The sequence below is a fragment of the Dipteris shenzhenensis genome, chromosome 22 (assembly GCF_047967505.1).
Source record: "Dipteris shenzhenensis isolate YYH24624 ecotype China chromosome 22, Dip_SZ_1.0, whole genome shotgun sequence".
NCBI classification, from domain to species: Eukaryota; Viridiplantae; Streptophyta; class Polypodiopsida; order Gleicheniales; family Dipteridaceae; genus Dipteris; species Dipteris shenzhenensis.
In genome coordinates this window covers 51,761,851-51,781,935 of record NC_141617.1, presented here as the reverse complement: position 1 = coordinate 51,781,935, position 20,085 = coordinate 51,761,851, and the positions used below count along the sequence as shown (strand labels likewise).

Below are 20,085 nucleotides of genomic sequence, written 5' to 3'. Positions count from 1 at the left end.
TTTACCAACACAGGGATGCTCTGCCAAATAGCCTGTCTAGCATCCTCTCTATCATGTGTCTCAGGATCAGCAGTAAGAAGGGTGGCATAGAAATCTGAAGCTATGCGTAAGACATCATCAGGCTCTGTTTGTAAAACCCCATGTGAGTCAATAAGCTGGGATACACTCTCTCTACTATGTCTAGGGCCAAGAGTAGAGAAAAAGTGTTTATTGGCTCTACCACCCATCTGAATCCAGAAGGACTCCCGTGCATGAAAGGCATACTCTGCTCTCTGATCAAGCAATAACTGCAGATGAGCCCTTGCTGCAGCAAGGCGCTTCTGAATCCAAGCATCTGAAGGCCGTTTCTGCTCTTCCCTCTGCAAAGCTGCCAACTGCTGGCGAACACCAATCTGACGTCTGAGAATATCTCGTCTCCTGGTACAAGCAACTGACCGGTAGAAGTCGCTAATACCAGAAAGGGCAGCGGCTACATGTGATGGATATGGCTGCCCACCCTGGACATGAGCAACCCATATCTACAGGGCTGCCTCTGTAAGGTCCTCCTCTGTGTAAAAGGCATCTGGAATCCTGATGCTGGTGGACTGGCCTCTCAAGTGAGGCTCTGAGATAGCTAGCACAACAGGAAAGTAGCAGCAATGCATACCGATCCACCTCTGTCTAGTGCCCAGTCATCTACATAGAATCTGTCAATGCGTGCATGAATAGGCATCTGCTGCCTCCTGTTCGACCAAGAGAACAGGAGGGACTGTGGCTGAATAAGAAAGGCATCATCACACCATGTATCTCTGCCACAGAAGTGAAAAAGGAAGGCATCCCAAGCTGCTCTCTCCAAAGAGTGAAGTCCGCCTTCTCTACCCCCTTTTTTGTCTGACGGTAACTTGACCATGTTAAAGTCACCTCCAATCACCCATGAATCCACAATGGGGGACCAGCAGAGCAAAGTCTTCCACATAAGGACACGTTCGCCTCTAATGTTGGAGGCATACAGGTTAAGGAAACCAACCTTACGCCCTCCAATCAAAAGAATAATCCACTGAGCTCTAGAGGGAATAATGACTCCGTGCCCGACAACTAAGGGGAGAACCGACTGCGAAACTGAAATAGAAGTGCCCCCCCTGGTGCCCAAGGCAGGCGACCAAAAAGTATGGCCAGAAAGCAACTTGCCTGACTTGGCACAATCTCTAGTATCCAGCTTGTGCTCTTGAATAAATAATATATCAATGGAACCCCCAGTAACACCTGGATGAAGCTGATCCCGGATCAGCTATCTACGGCGGCGATGTGGGACGCCACCTAGGCCCTGTATGTTCCAACTAATAATCCTCATCGACGGGAGGATGTAGAGTGGAACACCTTACCCGACCTAGTGGCGGAAACAAACCCCTCAACAGGGGAAGACCTCCTGCTCGAGGAGGGAGGGATGGAACCAAGTGGCGGAAAATCAACACGGGAAAGAACCCTGGCACCTGAAGAAGAAGCCCTGTCAATAGGAAACCCAATCACTAGCTCCCCAAAAGTAGCGGGCACAAACTCCTTCTCTGGGAAATCTGAACCCTCTGCTAAGGTTGAAAACGAGTTCCTGTGGAGCAAGCCAGTTACCGGAGTGCGAAGGATCCCTTGTGAGGGAAGAGGATCAATAGTGTAAGCTATCCCCTTCCCCCTATCCAAGGGAGGAAGTGAGGAATGCTCTCTATCCTGTGTCTTATGCCATCTCATGGTGGTCAAGGATAAATCTATGCCTAGGGTCTCATGCTAGCAAAAGTTTAGGGAAGAAGCTGCAACCGGGGAGGAGGTCGAAGCTTCAGCGTCTCGGACTGTGCAAGGTGAGACTGGAGGGACAGCTCTAGGTGAAGCAGAGTCCACTAAAGTACCCTCGTGAACTGAAGGAGGAATCTGCACACGTGCCGGAACCCACTGGAGAGCGTCGCGTGCTCTTGAGGTAGGTGGGGGTCGAGGAGCAGGTGAAGGACCTGTACCACCCCCCTGTCGAGGCTGAGGAGCAGGTGCTGGACCTGTACCATCACCAATCTGAGGAGGACCGCCATGCGAAGGTCGAGGAGCAGGTACTGGACCTGTACCACCCCTCTGTCGAGGCCGAGGAGCAAGTGCTGGACCTATACCACCCCCCTGTCCCCCCTGTCGAGGCCATGGGGCGGTAGCTGTACCAGAGGGCTTCTTGGGCCTTTTCTTCTTCCTGGGGCAATCCCTAGCAAAGTGTCCAGAGGTCCTCCAAATCCTGCACTGGTCCTGTCTGCCTGAAATCTCTACTGTCTGGCGAAAAAAGGAACCATCCGGGCGCTGGATCATAACATGATCCATCTTGAGGTTAGGATCCTTGCAAAGGACCCTAACTCTAGGTACCCCATCAGCCTTGGTTTCCTCTGCTGCAGTCAATGGCAACCCAGGGAGGGGTGGGATCTCAGCAACTGCGCCAAAATGCTCATCAATAACAGAAAGAAGTCGATGGTAAACCTTGGGAAGCTCGGGGAATTTGATGAAGAGCGAGAAGATTTTCTTATCTGCCTCCACTGGGTCGAAACCAATATGAAAGGCTTCAAAGAAGATCTTGTGTCCCAGGTGTAAAAACTCAGCCTTGAGCATAGTGCTCGCAGCCTCTGGAGTGTCAAAAACAACCTGGAAAAAACCTCGTCTCAGAAGACAAACATCTAACAATCGTGGAGTGAGGTCTGGGGGGAGAGCCGCAAGCATCCAGTCTCTGGCTTGGGATCTGGAGGGGTGAGACCTGAAGATGCGTGCTAGCAACGTGGTAGAGCATTCAATCTCTACATCCTTCTTGAGCTGCTGCAACTCGTGTTTAGAAAAGGTAATAGTTTTCGCGGCCGGTGGAGGTGAAGTAGGATTGGCTGACGGAGTATCCATCGCCAATCGAGGTGAGGAGGCAGACTCTAACAAATTAAAGGCTCCTTCCGCTCCAAAAAAAGCTGCGGGAGAAAAGGGGGGCAGAAAAAAGGGAAAGGAGGCGAGGAGGGAGCAGGGGGAAGGGGAGAGAAGGGGAGGGGTGAAGGGGAGAGGCTGAGAGGCTGAAGGGGAGAGGGGCAGGCTGAGAGGGAGGGAGGGGGCAGGCTAGGAAAAGGAAAGGGAGAGGAAGGAGAAGCTGGAAGGGGGCGGGCTGGGAGGGGGAGGGCTGAGAGGGAGAGGAGAGGAAGGAGAGGGAGAGGGAGAGGGAGAGGAAGGAGAGGGAGAGGAAGGAGAGGGAGGGGCAGGGAGGGGGCGAGGCAGGCTGAGAGGGGGAGGAGAGGGATCGGGGAGTGAAGGGAAGGGGGAGGAGAGGGAAGGGAGGGGGCGGGCTGAGAGGCAGAGAGGGGGCGGAGAGGCAGGGAGGGGGCGGGGGAGCAGGGGGCAAGCTGAGAGGCAGGGAGGGGGCGGAGAGGCAGAGAGGGGGCGGGGGAGCAGGCAGGGAGGGGGCGGAGGAGCAGGGAGGGGGCGAGGGAGCAGGCAGGGGAGGGGGCGGGGGAGCAGGCTGAGAGGGGGAGCAGGCTGAAAGGAGAGTAAGCGAGCAGAAAGGGGGCGGGCTGAAGGGGAGGAGGGGAAGGGAGGGAGCGGCTGAGGGAGAGGGAGGGGCTGAGGGCAAGGGAGAGAGGGAGGGACGGGCTGAGGGAGAGGGTGCAGCAAGGGAGCGGGGAGGAGCAGCAGCTCGAGTTGAGATTGCTATTTTTGTCATGAGGTTTCGACAAAAATAAGATTGGCCTATTTGCAATTTGAATTAGGGGTTCAAGCAACTCAGAATCGAGGGCTCAACTTCATTTCAAAGGAAAGCCGTTGAGTGCGTTGACAGATTTTACTCTAAAACCCCAAACTTGAGCTAATTGTGCGGCTGCCTCTTGCAAAGCTTTCATTTTTGTCAATGCCTTTGATAATGATGATTTTTCACAGACATCAAATCATTGGTCGTGTCTCTCGTTTTGGACCTCGGCTCGATTGTCTCTTTGGGGCCCTCTGGTTCATGCTATCTGGTTGGAAAAACTCAATGATCATTCTCTGAGTGGAGTGTGGCTGTACTTCCTGATCTCGCCTATGTGTCCTGAGCAGATGGTCTCTATGTCAACTGATAGTTAGCTTGGAAGCATGCCTATCCCTCTATTTGAGTCTGTGGAGCTCTACAGACTGGCTAACCTCTCTGTTGAGCACTGATTGATAGCTCTTGGACATGACATGCCCTATCATAATATTCATGTACTCAAGGGATCCCCTGCCTTGTGAATGGGAGAGATGATGTTAAGTGTCCAGGTTTGAGGAAATTGGTCCGAACCTCCTCGTTAAAAGCTTTGTTAAGATTGAGGCTATAGCATTTATTCGATATCCAATGAATTCAGTTCGTAGTCCCTTGTGATATTTTGCTTGGCTTTGTATAGCTTCAAAGCTACGTGTTTGACAATATTGGTTGTGAAAAGTGTGCAAGAAGTAGGACGGTGTAAGTTTGGGACCCTAGCTGAGGGATGTCATTCATCATATGCGTGTAGGAGTACCATAATGTGGGGTCCGTGAAAAGAGATGGGGCTCCTCACTGGATAAATTTCCCACCAGATGTCCTTAGAGTTGCTACCATGCATAATGTTTATTAATTGCTTGTTTTAACACGAAGGCTGCCTTCTCCTTTTGGTGGAATAGACAATGGTGGAATAGACAAGGATACTCGCGTATCCTCTCCGCCTTATTTGGAAGGTGATGCTTAGTCTTGAATGTGAGACTTGAGCCGATGGTATAAAGCCTTACACACATCATCTTACCATCTTTTTCAGGTTACTGAGCCAAGAGGTGGCAGGCGAGTAGAGTGAGTAGAGTGTGTAGAGCGGCCTTATGGAGAGAGAACGGGTTATTTGGGCGGCTTGATCCTCTAGGTGTGTTATATCATAGATATATGTGAGAAGAGTGGAAAGGCATGCGGAGTACTCAGGTGTAAGGCTATGGTCAAAGTGTATGTAGTGTGCGTGAGCGGTGTCATAGTGTGCATCATAAGGCAGGTGATGGATATACTAAAAAAGAGAGATGTGTGATCCGCTTTGGGAGGTGTTGGCGAGACATAGAAGCCAGTAATATGCAAGGTGAAGGCATGGGATCCTTAGACCGCCTGCCCATTACTTGTACAACCCCCCCCTCTCCTCCAAAAGGCCTGCTTTTCAAAAACAAGTGCTGGCCCACTGCTCGGTGCAGTCGCTATGGCTGCCACCTCCTTATGGAGTTGTAATACCTCCTGACCAAGGCTATGTATGAGGAGGTCCTGCTCCATCTCTCTTGCATGGAGGCAATGAACCTGCATGACGATCTGCTTCCAAGCTTCAGGTGGACTTGGTTGTGCGTGGAGTGACAAATATGAGTAGGCCTAGTGTGGGGGCTGAGTGGGATAGAGACATAGGGGCACAGGACTGACAGTGGCGGGGAGACATCTGGAATGAAGCTGTGGTAAGTCTTACTGTAGATGGGAAAGGTGGGTGGTTGAGGGGTAGGGGTGACAGGAAGGGGGTGTTTTGTGGAGATGCATAGAATGCATAGAGAGGTACGGTGGCAATCGGGTTGGGGGACATGTTGAGGCCATCACTGATGCCGACATCAATCTTGATGTCAATATTGGTTTCAATGACTGGTAACGATGGTGTTGCCATCTCCATAAATGGTGATGACGTTGACGAAGATCATAATGAAGATGGTGATGACGACGACGCTGAAGCTGCGGCTGAGGCTAAAACTGCTTAGGCAGAAATTGTGTTGGCTTCTTTCTGTACAGCCATGCTATTGATTTGCAGCTGCTGCTCTTATTCATGTCCTGGAGCTCTCCTTTCGGTTGCTGCTTGAGATGCTTTGGCTGTTTGTCGTCCTTTTTGTCTCCTTTCTCTCCTTTTGCCATGATTATTGCTGTCTTTTGGAGGCTGTTTTCTTGACTAGACTTTTTCCCTTCAGTTGCGTGGGGGGCGAGCGCCCATTGCCCTCCTTCCAATTGAGTGAGACAATGCAGAGGATTAGACAGCAATGCGACAATTTCTTGACCCAAGAAATCAGAGCCAAGAAGTCAAGAACTTGGCTGGAAGTCAGTTGCAGAGCCAGGCTAGAGCAGTTCACAGCAGGCGGGTAGTAGGGACTAAAGATGAGGAGCAAAAAAAAGGCTAAAATGGTTAAGGCACTGGCGGGGGACAAAACAGCCAGCAGGTGGGCAGTAATGTGAAACAAAGTGGCGAGCAAACGTGGGACAGAATGGGCAATGTAGGGTGGAAATGGCGTGGTGCAGATCGCTGCTGTGGCGTGGTGCAAGGCCTAGCTATGGCAAAGGAACAGGGCTGGGCAGAGGCTTTGAGTGGGAAATGGGGCAGTTTTGAAGGAGAAATGAGGAGGATAGTTTAGTTTCTTTGGAGTTTAAGTATAGTCAAGACATCTGGCTATGATTCGAAGAGTGGCGAATAAGAATAGCTATCTTGTGACATTGCTTGTCTCTCTGTGTGTGTGTGTGTGTGTGTGTGTGTTGGGTTCACTATCACCCTCATGGCATCTTGCATAGAGCTTTTCTTTTTATGTTTCTGATCTTTGGGATACTCTCCATTTCGGAGACCTCCCATCATGTAAATTCATGATCATATAAATATATGCACTGGATATTACCCAAAAAAAAAAAGTGTGTTGGGTTCACTATTGGGCACTTTGGACTTTATGGACAGACTGCAATTGTAAAGTCTTTAGTGATCCCAACTTTTCTTTCTTTGCTTTCTTTAAGCGTTCTCTGCAGCAATCTTTCTTTGATTGCTTGCAGACTCGCCAAATAGATTAGGATTTATATTTGGCTTATACTAAGATCTTCAGTTGATGTATTTTCTAGTGCCTCTTTTTTGAGGTGACTATTCTTGTAATATAATCAATCAAAGCCTTCACTAAAAAAAAAAAATTGTGTGTGTGTGTGTTTGGGGTGGGGGGGGGGGGATACGTTTGTGATTTTGTGGGTCATTGGCAAGGTCACAAGGTCACAAGGGCTTCAAGTGTCTTTTCTATATAGACGTTGAAAGACATTGCAGCCAATGGCTTGAGCTTGTTGGTGATTTGGGAGGCTCTTCTTGCGCATGGGCATAGATGTGTCCTTAATCTCCAAACTCATCCTTTTGATATTCGCATATGCCCACACAACGCTCAGTTGGTCCTAGCTTTGCTTCTGTGTAGATGCTCATAGGTGGATTTGAAACGTGGTCCTTACGGTAAGGGGCGTCAAAGATGTTTGGTGACGCCTCTTACTTGTAAGGGGCACAAAAGAAAAGATCTTTTGTTGGGTGGATTTTTGTAGCCTTATGTTGGGGGGTGTGTTGATGGGATTTGCAAATTTGGGGGGGAGGTAGGGTGTTGATGTTACAAAGTTGTATTTACATTTATAAGAATGCAAGTCAGAGCATTTCATATAGCGCATTACCAATACTTACAATCTTTCTAAACATGTAAGTCTGAGCATATACATTGCATGGTCAAGGATTCCAATCTTTCTAAACATACACATTGCCCATACATTGATATGCTTATGTTGATCAGGGTGCTATTAGGTAGAGTCAAGAAAAATTGGGTGGATAGAGGAGATCATGAGCATGATTCTGGTCAAATAGTGTTGCTTTTTATCACACCGACCTTGTTTGGTGTATACGTTGATGAGCTCAAGTCATTCACGAACGACACTAGGCGGAGCAAGCTCCGGATCTTTGATTTCGATTCTTTTATATGCAGGTGACATGGCTTACATGACGTGGCTTTACTCTTCTCATCAGCCGAGGGTCTACAATGACACTTGGGAGCAGTTCAGACTTTTTGTGAGACACGTGATTTGAAGGTTAACCTTGGGAAAACCAAGGTTATGATCTTCAACGTGTCTTGGATAGGCGCCCATCTAGAGCAGTTCACTTTCGATGGGGCACCAATGGAGGTTGTTGCATCTTATATGTACTTGGGAGTTCTCTTTTCTACCTTGATCTTCACGATGAGACCATAGCTATGCAAGCGTGACTGGTCAGTGTCAGTGCTTCCAATCCCATTTTCAAGAGCCTACGAGCAAGTCTCTTATCTTCGCTCTCTTGTACACCCAACCCAGATGCATGGAAGTCCCTATCTGAACCTAGATCTATTTGAGACAGTGTGGTCCCAAGTTGAGATACTATAGGTTCTACTTCTTACATGGATGATCTGCAGCAAGCTAGCGATTCCACATGAATTCTGCTAGTAGAGTTTAGGGTCACTCCTCTATAGCTTGATGCATCCTTCTAGGTGGTCCATAGAGTTAGGGACTTTGGCACCACGACAACAAGACAGTGTAGTTACCTTTTCTAGTCTAATTTTTTTTCACACTATCGATGGAGGGAGATCAGAGGAGGTGCTACGCTTGGACATGCAAATGGTTTGCAGTGGACTCGATATGGACAGAATGCCATAACATTGAGGGCCCTGACCATTCGGCTCTCTTATCACAAGGTGGATGATGTGATCAGTGAGGATCTCCTACACCTCTGCACATATAGCATTTGGCTAGCATCCGACGAGCTATAATGGGGTCACAATCCTAGATCTTCAACCCATTTGATTCTTTATGGAGCGTAATCACATGCTTTAATCTTCACATGGTGCATGTTGGTCAAAGTATCCTAGCTTCATTTAAACCCTTGCAAGACTTGTTGTTCTTCATAAGGGCCTTTTCTGTGCCCTAGTGGCCATGGTGGAATCAAGAGGTCTTTGCTAATCTTTAGAAAAGAGGTTTCACAATTTGTTGGCGAACCAAGATATTCTTGGCCATGGCCTAGAGTGAATTGGTTCGATCTAACTTGCCATCCATACTCATAGAACCAAAGGTCCTTATGACAAACATGTTGACAATAAAACAAAAGAACAAATGAACTGCACAATGCACAAAAGACATACTACTGCACTTTCGCTTGCACTTATTGTGAGAATGTAGTGAGAAAGAAAAGAACGGAAGAAATTTTATTATAGTATTTTAAAGACCAAAGGGTCTGAGGGTGGGCATGAGTTGTGAGGGATATCATGCAAGAAGAGCATTGGGGAAGAGGAAAGGGTTGGTGATGAGTGTAAATGGGAGCGAGAGAGAGAGATAGATAGAGGGATGTCTCACAAGGGATAAAAGTCTTGGGAGAGGGAGGATGGAGGAAGAGTCATAGAAGGGGGAATGCTGTCACTTCTTTTGAAACCCCGGGACCGAAGAACATCATCAAACTTTTGATATTATTCTCTAGGCGCTTGCTTAAGGCCATAGAGACTCTTTTTCAGGTTGCAAACCAATTACCCTTTGCCCTTTTCTTCAAAACCTTCTGGCTGTACCATGTAAATTTCCTGATGCAGATCCCCATGCAAGAAAGCTGTCTTGACATCCATTTGCATAAGCTCCATATCCTCTACTACCACAAGTCCAAGTACACATCTGTTTAAGAAATGAAACAAGTAAATTATCCCAAAGCTCAATCACAAACAACCGCCGAGCTGGTTTAGGCACCATTGACCTGCGTTGTATCTAGCATGTGTATGATGTGTTCCTCAAACACCTTGCATCCCATCTGCTTCTTACAGATGTCCTTTCTATTTGGAGAAACTCTCATATTTTCATGCCAAAACGTCATCATTGTAGCAATGACTTCCGCACTTAGGAGGTTGTCTCTCCTTTTCTTGAAATACTAGATACAACGAGAAATCCTGAGGGGGTGAGGCCTAAAGGGATCCAAACTCAAGATGGATACTAAGATCTACAAAACCGATGAAAACTAGATATACAACAGGATGTCATTGTGGGGGGGAGTACATGGTGCATCATATCATATGATATCATGTTAGTGAGAAGGGGAAAAACTGTGGACTTTGGAGAGCTCATTGTTGAGTGGAGGGAAATATAGGGCTGAAAAGAATGGGTGTCCACCTATGTGATGGGTCCTTTGTATGCTGTCTAAGGGACCATATCTACTGGCCTGCTTAGAATGGAGAAGATGGTCTTGGCGGTAGTGGCTCTGGTAAAGTTGCATCTAGGGTTGTTGTGGTTGCTTCTTTTCTAGACATTGGGAGCTCAAGAAACATGTGAGGATCCATACGAAGCCACTCGCTAATCTCATCCATTTTTGATTGTGTCAAATGAACTTTGCATCATTTGCATGTACCTGAAAGGGAACTTCAGTAGACATTTTGACATGCTCCCCATGCAAATTGGCATCTTGTGGTTCCTTCTTATGTCGAGGCCAATGTGCCAGTAGGCAATCACAATTGGTTTAATCACGTTAAATTGGGTTTCCTTAAGGCACCCATCAAATGAGGCCTTAGTAGTATACGTAGACATTGGTGTCCTCACCTTGGGGCAATCTTCTAAACCTAGGATTGTGAATTGTCTTAAATTGTAAGTGTGCCCAGACCCCAATCTACCTAGGTTATTGTAATTCATGGGTTATCTTTCCCCGCGCTAGTAATTGGTTCCTTTCTTTATTTCCCTCTCGGTTGTGTTATGCTTGTGAGCATGGTCAAGTGTTGAGTGATATGTCCGATTAAATTAAAGGACCAATCTTATGGTATATACAAAATCCACCCTTACATTGTAGACAGGTAGTGGGGTCATCGATTTTTTTACCTTGCTTACTCAAAGACTTGAAGTTCGAAAGCTCTTGGAAGCTAGTATGTGGTTGAACTTCAAATCTCCCTTGGTCTATACAACATTTGAGTCCATTTGTTGCTACACAATCACGTCTTTCCATGGCAGTATTGGTGGGACATTTTTGTGAAGATCCTAAGCTCCTATTTGGGAAAAATGATGGTATAATTATTCTTTCTACCCAAAGGGCAGGTTAGTACAACAGAGTTTTAAAGATTGTGCTCGCAACAAATGTGCAAAAATTTGCCTTTCATTTCAAAGTGACAATGGACAGCAATTTGGCTGCTTCATGGGGCTAGATGCAGCCCAGCTATCTGCACGTGGAAGGGGTCAAAGGGATGGAGAAGGGCCAGCATAGCTTGATAAAAAACCTCTTGATGTGGTGGGTGCCACAGGGAAGGTCACAGTTCTGGGAGATCCAGAGAGTGTCAAGGAGGGAAACTAAAGGATTGAGTTGTACTTTGTATGATTATCAGGATGACTGGAGTGGAAACTTAAGGATCGAGTTGCACTTTCCATGATTACAAGGACGACGAAGGATGGTGGATACCCTATATCCAGTTGGTGGATATAACACACAAGACATGGAGATCCTGAAGGATGTCTGAGAGATGATCATTACATGGAGGATTGGCACACTCCAAAATCGATTGTTCACCCTGATGATAGGGGAAGAAGAGTTAGCCCATGATGTCTTTGTGAAATTGAAGATTCTCGGGGATCAATTGGCAGGAGTTGGTCATGAAATTAATAGCAACCAGCTAGGTATGCTTCTGGTCATCAAGCTTCCCAGGAGCTGCTGAGAGCTCGTGACAATTCTTACCGCTGGAGAACGGCCCAAGTCAATCACGTTTGAGGAGTTGGGATCGCTGTCACTTCAAGATGGGGCCTAGATGAAGTAGAATGACAGGAACGATAGTGACGACAAGGCTTATATGGTCAAGTATAAACATGGAAAAAGTAAGTCACAGAAGAACAAAATGTTAAGGATTCATCAAATGATGACGAGGAGTCTTTAGATGGTGAGAGCATGAAGAAAACGAAAAAAATGCTTTTATTTCGATAAGACTGGACACTTTGGTAAGTATTGCAAGAAGAAGAAGGTTGATGGTCCTAAGAGCACGACAGTGGCTAATATGGTAAAAGAGGAAACATTTTCTTTTCGACGATTTTATGTCTCACTAAGATAGAGTTTACAGACCTATGAGTGATGGTGTTCATAACAGACATCGAAGGATGCTGCACAGATGTCGATTTTGCATAGATCTTGACTTTGTGACGGGGGATTTAAGTGTTGCTTAGTCTTGGGACTTGAGGACAAGTCCACACCACTAGCAAAGATGAAAGTTCACAATCAGAGATGTTGCCTGATGACGGTTGGTCCACAGGGGGGAACATGTATGCAGGATTACATAAGGACACCAAGGATGAGGGTACTTTTGAAAGCTAGTTGGGTTGCTGCAACAGCAAGCAACACCAGACCAGTTTCAAGGAGATGTTTTCTCAATTTACTTTTTGGTGACTTTACTAGGTTGCATTGGGGTTTGTTTTGTACATGAATTCTGAGCTGGTTGGAGAATGGAGGGTAAAATCCTTTTATACAAATAGAGGGTGATTTCTTATTATTGAAGAGTTTCTTGGCACCTGTTGCAAGATGGGCATCGGGGTTGGCGACAAAGGCTTTGATTCTGAAGGACTAGGCGGACATGTTATTGAGGTGGAGACTTGGGATGTGAAGGATAGGAGGATGATTGTGGCCATGGAGGATTGATTATTTAAAGTATTTCCTCAGAGACAACTGGAGGGATTCCTGAATCGAGATCTATGTGGAGCAGTCACATGGATCTCATTGTGTGAGGTTTCAAGGACAAAGATATGGGTGGTGTTGGTTTGCTTTTAGGTTTGAACACTCCCCCGAGGCAAGGTGCGTTGCAGACTTCAGGCTGTCAGTTTTTGAGGGGGATAACTGGATAGTCAATGAGTGATAGCCTTCACACTTGGACAAGATGGTGACTTCCTGGATAAACATGGTGATGGTACTGGGGTTGGAAGAAGACGTTGGCATGTTTGTGATCGAGAACAGCGGTACAATAGCGGTTGGTGCTGCACAGAAAGAACTTGTGTTCAAGGATGATTTTCTTGTACGGAGCCGGGCCTCGAAGCGCAGGAGCTGCAGAGTCATGGACCAGTTTTTGAGGATGCGTTCGACTTGTTGTTGAGAGCTTTTCCATTGGAGCTCATGGAGCATCTGCATCAAAGCTTAGGTATTGGCCCCCAATGGGTTTGTCAGAGGGGGTGTTGTAGTAAGCTGGATAGCTCCACATCTGTGAACCCCATACTGTGAACCCCATATGAGGACATGGGGGACAATAACAGACCATTGGGGACTCATTTCTCCCATACACTGGTCCAGAAACAAGGTTTCTTTGCTTCCATTCATCGTCATTTTCTTCAACCATCAACTTACCTTGTCCACAGTGATGAATATAAGGTTTGTTAGTTTTCTTTGCAAGGGTGCTGATGCCAAGGTTGTGCTATAGCTGCAGTTTCACTGTCTCAAAGTCCAAGAAAAGAAGCATCTTGACTGGCAAAGCTTGCAGGGTTTTAGTGGAAAAGATGGATAGACTTTCTAGAGAAGTTAGAGTTACTTGTCAAAAGCAGACAAATCAATAGAAGTTCGTTGTCTCAAATTCCAATAAAAGAAGCATCTTGACTCGCAAAGCTTGCAGGGTTTTTAGTTGAAAAGATGGAAAGGTTCATTTAGAGAAGTTAGAGTTACTTTTCAAATACTTACAACTCAACAGAAGTTACAATAGAGCAGGCAGAACGAATATTACTCGAATTTGCTTCTTAATTATCTGAATTGGCACTATTCCATTTTCCTTCTACATTTTTATTGCCTTAACGTATCTGGAAGATACTGAGGAATTTGGCAAGGCTCCTCCATGGCCTTGCATGGGCAAATCTACCCCAATTTTGTCATGCCATCCAAATTCCTGTCAACTGGGAGCTTAAATGAGAAAATAGGGAGTTGAGGGTCTTTTTCTTAAATGTTTTCCTTCTCTTGCTTTTTGGAAATGCTCTGATTGTAGGATTGCTCCCCTCCCAGGTATGACTTCCTGTACAGGATGGTTGAAATTACATCTTTATATCAGCATGAGAGGAAAACAGGTCTCACAGTTAGTGGTAAAACTGTACATACGAATGTCCCGTTGGAAGTTCCGGGTGCTCCAGGTTTGCTAATCCCTGCTGGGACGGATGGGCATATTGTACAGGAAATCGATGAACATACTAGTCTTGTTCGCTGGCAGGTATTTATTTCCTTGAGCAAGCTCTCAAGATGTTCTTGCCTGCTGGTTGTATATTTAAAATTTGCATGCAATTTTGAAGATGCCTTTAATTGACATGAAACCAATGTCCTTAATTTTTTTTCTGGAAGTTGGTAAAAGCAACTGTGCACTTGGATACAGATCGGACTAGTTTTATACAGAATTTCAGGACCTTACTTTGTGCAGCCACTTATCTTAAGAACTCATGACTAAACGAGCAGTTTGCTGGGGCCTCAATTTAATATGTGCTCTAAAACTATAACTTGAATTTAGGTGTAAATGTAGCTACATTCAACTCTATTCTGCTGGCATACCTTGATATAGCTTGCTAGTTTTGTAGGCACTTTTTGGAACTTCTAGGTAAAACTTGTCTGTAGGAATGTTTTGTAGGCTGGACTGTGTAAAATGTGCCTTTGAGCCTGAAAGAAGATTTTCATGAAGTTGGTTTTCTTGAGTGGCAGTCACTGGAAGCCTTCGTGTAACAGAAAAGTGAAAGGCAATCATTCATATTTTGGGAAGCCTGCTTCAAATTACTTGGGGTGTAAAATCCTTACTTGGCTTAGATTATTCTTGCTAAACTTTACAGTGATAGTTCCTCTGCTCCTGTGGGGTAGTGTCAGGTATATGACGCCTTCCAAAAGCAAATGTGTTCTTTGCATTCAAATGTCAGCTCCATAGCTTTATACTATACACACTTTTGTTAAAGAGAGGGAACAGAAATAATGGAAAAGAGAGAGATGCTTCAGGGATGGTGTTTCTTTAGAAGCAGAATCTTGGAGGGCATGAAAGAAGTTTAAATTACAAATGACAAAGGAAGTTATGAATCTGTTGTCTGACACCATTCTTCTAGGGTCAATAACAGTCTAGTGCATTGGGAGGAGTACTGTTTATTGCATATTCATTCTATTCGTAACCACGGGTTTTTTGACATTGTGTCTTCTCTGAGTTGACAAACATGCTATAAGGGTTTATCACCCATGAATAAGCTCTTGGAAACAATGCTATTTGATCAGTCTCCTAAAAGTCTTTATCTCAAGAGTGTCATGTGGATCTGTCACTTTGCGTGGGGTTTTGTGTTGCCATAGATCTCTCAAAATAAACAAAGGAAATTGTATGGTACTGGCCATATAACAAAGAATGTAGACTAGACATGGAAAGTTACACGGTATGCATGTAATAAGTGCTGAAGCTCAGAGAGAGTAGCACCCAAATGTGGACCTTCTATGAAATAGAGCAGCGAGAGTCATGGCCTTGTGCTATACTATTCTTTATGTGTTGAGGGGTCAAAGAAGGATAACAAAAGCAAGTACATGTACTGCGAAGGATGAGAAGCTACGTGAATTACGGGATTTACTTCCTGATCAATTGTGTTGCTTCATATTTCGTAGTGTTAGGGATTACCATCCACACTGCCCTTTCAGAGAAAGTGTCAGGGATTATGATCCACACCGCCCTTTCAAAGGGTTACATTGTAGCTTTTTGCAATATAACTATTCTCACGATGTGTGTTGTGAGACAAGACCACCAGAGGTCTAGTGGACTTCAGTAGTATCATAATGGCCTACTGATACAGCCACAATCTTTAGAACAACAAAAAATCTACATTTGTATGATTGGACTTATTCTAGTCTTACAAAGGTATATATACTGATACGGCCACAGTCTGCTGCCAAGTTCCTTCAAGTACAGGTAGTGTAATAATTGTTTCTGGTCCCAAAAACGTTTATAATATGTCCCACATATATATGGTACATACAGATTATTTAAATGATGCTGAACATGCAGCTTCTCAATTATACGGCCCTACACGATGGCATACAATGCATAGAGGTTAACATACATATTGTGTTGGGTGTAGTCTACACCAAACTTGCATTTTGAAACTTCTCAAGTTTTTTTGAAACCATTTCAAACATTTCACGTTTCAACATTTTGAAATGTATCTGGTGACTATAAGTGTATCACATGGTTGGATTTGCTGAAGCTCTATACGTCACAAACGGGAGGGGGGGGCAGGACTTCCCCACCAAGATCCAGTTCTATCACAACCACTTTTTGAGACTATCAGAGGATGGCGTGATCATCAGACCTTAGTACTTGCCCAGTCTATATGAGATCCGTGGCCGATACCACTGTCTCTTTTAGGAAAGATATGGTTTCGGGCCAGCCTCTTGGCTGATCCACTTTCATGACCAGATTTGTGTTCGTCTCTATATGATTGTGATGAGGCGACATAGAGAGACCGTACTACGGTAGATCCGACAATAGGAGGTGAAAGTGCCACAGAAGATAGAGATAGATTGAGCACAGTGACATGTCACAGATTTCTACGCATTTCAGTCAGCTGCAAGACATAGTGGAGTGGAGGAGGAGGAGCTAGCTGATATGAGGGCCGACTGGATCACTAAGAAGAGACGACGCGGGGCCGTAGGTCTAGATAAACAGACCACACATGTAGAGGTTGACTAGAGCACGCACGATGGAGCTTCAGCCCCTCTTAGCCCTGCTGAGAGCGGACTGCCGGAGTCAAGGTGTGACTCTTGTTATGGCTCACCGGAAACGGAGATGACGGTGATGACAACGCCCCCGCCGCAATGTGAGATGACCCGATGGAGAGAGGTGCATGATATCCTTGCATCCCACTGGAGAAATACCATGGCACTAGGATCATTGTTGACACTTGATCCCATCTCTTTGCATTTCAGGATTTCTGAGTCTGAGTTTTTGTATTATTCAGTGGGTTTTGTGTTCTTAGTACAGCACTCAATAAGGGCCTTAGTGAGCACTTTGCCTCAGCCCATAGCGGCTTGCATGAGTAGCTTTTCTTGGTCATACCTTGTCTCATATGCCCACGAGGCCTCTTGAAGACATTAATACGTCTCTCTCTGTCTCTCTCTCTCTCTCTTTCATCCGTTCGTCCACTTCTTGGCTCAGAGGTAGATTCCACTGTCTCTTCACGGATGGTTTTGGACCTCTCTCACGAGTGATGGACTACGAGGATCAGCATTGCCTAGCTCTTTATGTTAGGGAGGCCACTATGCTTCGACGAGACTACCTCAGAGACCATCAGCACAGACCGGAGCGTGATAGAGCCCAGCCTGATAGAGCTCAGGCACACGCTATACCAGAGGACAGAGACCAGGAGGAGCACGGGGAGGTCAGAGCTCACACAGGACACATGCCTCCACCCTGTGGATGTACATATGAGATGGTTTGTAGACGCCGCAGGATCTTGTTACATAGGGGACGTACTCGCCGCTTCATCTCCAGACGATCCAGGATGATGGCAGCTTTTCGGAGGAGACTTACTCATGGAGATCTCGCCCCACCAGCCGCTCACCTCACCTTTGCTCAGATTTGTACTCTCATAGCAGGAGGCAGAGTCGATGGACAGGATTTCCAGTATTATTTTGGTTCTCAGACTCCGTGACACTTGGACTTGTATCTTTGCATTGGCATATTGTACTCATCCCCCCATTTTGCACCCAGGGGCGGTTTCCTTGCATCTAGTTTACTTTGTATTTAGGCTCAGATTTGACATTATGTACTTTCACTTGCATTGTATTGCGTAGCACTTAGATGATTTTTGACGATGCCTCTTCTTTGTGGCACGTTGATTTTGTGCTATCTTGTATGCAGAGTTCTTGATGTCCCATGGGCCCATTTTGGCCTTTAGTGGACAATAATACACTTTCTTTCTTTCTTTCTTTCTCTCTCTCTCTCTCTCTCTTTCATAGTGGCCTCCCTGACATAAAGGCCCATTTTGGCCTTTATGTCAGGGAGGCCACTATGCTTCGGCGAGACTACCTCAGAGAGCACAGACCGGAGCGTGATAGAGCCCAGCCTCATAGAGCTCAGGCACACGCCATACCAGAGGACAGAGACCAGGAGGAGCACGAGGACGGCAGAGCTCACACAGGACACATGCCTCCACCATGTGGATGTACATATGAGATGGTTTGTAGACGCCGCAGGATCTTGTTACATAGGGGACGTACTCGCCGCTTCATCTCCAGACGATCCAGGATGATGGCAGCATTTCGGAGGAGACTTACTCATGGAGATCTCGCCCCACCAGCCACTCACCTCACCTTTGCCCAGATTTGTACTCTCATAGCAGGAGGCAGAGTCGATGGACAGGATTTCCAGTATTATTTTGGTTCTCAGACTCCGTGACACCTGGACTTGTATCTTTGCATTGGCATATTGTGCTCATCCCCCCCATTTTGCACCCGGGGGCGGTTTCCTTGCATCTAGTTTACTCTGTATTTAGGCTCAGATTTGACATTATGTACTTTCACTTGCATTATATTGCGTAGCACTTAGATGATATTCGACGATGCCTCTTCTTTGGGGCACGTTGATTTTGTGCTATCTTGTATGCAGAGTTCTTGATGTCCCATGGGCCCATTTTGGCCTCTAGTGGACAATAATACACTTTCTTTCTTTCTTTCTTTCTTTCTCTCTCTCTCTCTCTCTCTCTCTCTTTCATCCGTTCGTCCACTTCTTGGTTCGTTCGTTCGTCAACTTTTCTTCTTGTCCGTTCGTGTCACACTGCTTAAAACTTCTTGCTCGTCGTCTGTCACTGCTTCTTGCCCATTGCCTCTGCACTAATCTCTCTCCCTCTCTCTCGGTGCACTTGTGTACCTGCGTAGCCTTCTTCGCTCGTAGCCAGTTCTTTGCTAGAGTCGCCACTTGTAGTCAGCCCGTCAACTTCTTCGTCAGAGACTCTCTTTGTCCCCTAACCTTGAGCTGGGTTTGAACCCCCAGTCCAGCCCGGGGGTTAGTTTCAGCCAGGGGGTGACTTTTAGATATGGCTCAAATGGAATGGCTTGACCTATCTTCGAAATCTCCCTCTGCTGTAACCCCAATACCACCAACTGCCACGAGGAAACCTCTTTATTCCTCAATCGCCAGGACACTTTCTCCCTACGCAAAGACATACTATCGAACTGGTCTTGACAAACCTATCCTTGGATAGTATGATCAGATTTATGTTCTACAACACCACGTGAGAGATCTACAGTGACAAATAGACGCTCTCACAGCTGAAGTACAAACAGAACGTGGCTGATGAGGCAATGCATACATACAAGGATTCCCCTCCTAACCCTCAACTTCTTTCTATAGTGAAGGATCTTGTACAAGCTGAAGTACAAAACATTAAAAAAGAAGTGATTGTAGAGGTAGACACAAAGGTAAGCAAGACTGATACCCAAGCAGAAATCAAGGAACACGAAGCCAAATGAGAGAATGCATTGAAGATCAAGATTGGGGGGCTTCCGGAAGGTTGGTTCAAGGTTGAGGACTCATACAATGAGACTTTAGCAAACAACAAAGCAGCTACTCCTAGCATTGAATGGGTGGGAGATGATTACGAGGTTTCCGTGACTAATATTCATAATTCCAATGGACATGCCGTACTCACAGTTAGTTCAAGAGTTATACGACTAAAGCTTCTATGCCAATCATACAAGCTGAAAGGTACTAACATTTGGATAGCCAAAGAACTCACACGAGCCCAACTAGCCCAAAAGGCAATGGAACTAGCCAAGGTTAGGGCTGCTAGGAAGGAAGGAAAATGGGGAGTATATCGTGAGGGTATAGCCCTCATCAAGGAGTTTAAAATCAAAATCAAAAGACTCTCATTCTTAAATTGATGTATGGCAGATTATATCTCTTTTATTTCAGTCTACAATGTGGGTAATCTAAAATAAGTTGGGAGCTGCTCTTTGCACTCTTTGCGAGCTACCTTGTGTCCTCCTAAATCAGTTGCATTAGTTTAGACGTTTCTTTGCTGTCCCATAGACCTATGGTCTCTTGTGGACATTAATAAACTTTTTTTCTCTCGCACGCCCCCCCCCCCCCCCCCCCCCCCTCCCTTCTCCTCCAATGGACAGCTATGGCATGCAGAAATACCTCGAGGAAGACATATTAATGTTCAAAAGGCATCTAATTAGCAAAATCAGGACCAATTCACATGTTCACATGATCTAGAGGTCGAGAGGGGTAGGTGGGCAAGGCCTAGGATCCCCAGAGAAGAAAGGACCTAGAAAATCTACCCCACAGGGGAGTTGGAGAATGAGCAACATGTATTTTGGAACCGCAGGGCATACACACACATTAGAGAAGGTTATGGTG

General features: G+C 45.9%; 1 protein-coding gene across 3 annotated transcripts in view; it reads left to right on the top strand.

The window, feature by feature from the left end:
- The window catches only part of LOC147888265 (nucleoporin (DUF3414)), a 268,450-nt gene that overhangs the window by 104,429 nt on the left and 143,936 nt on the right, over positions 1 to 20,085 (top strand). For all 3 annotated transcript variants that reach the window (XM_087393147.1, XM_087393148.1, XM_087393146.1), the window contains exon 13: positions 13,725 to 13,926. In XM_087393147.1, the coding sequence (XP_087249273.1) occupies positions 13,725 to 13,926 (202 nt within the window). The remainder of the gene's footprint in view (positions 1 to 13,724; positions 13,927 to 20,085) is intronic.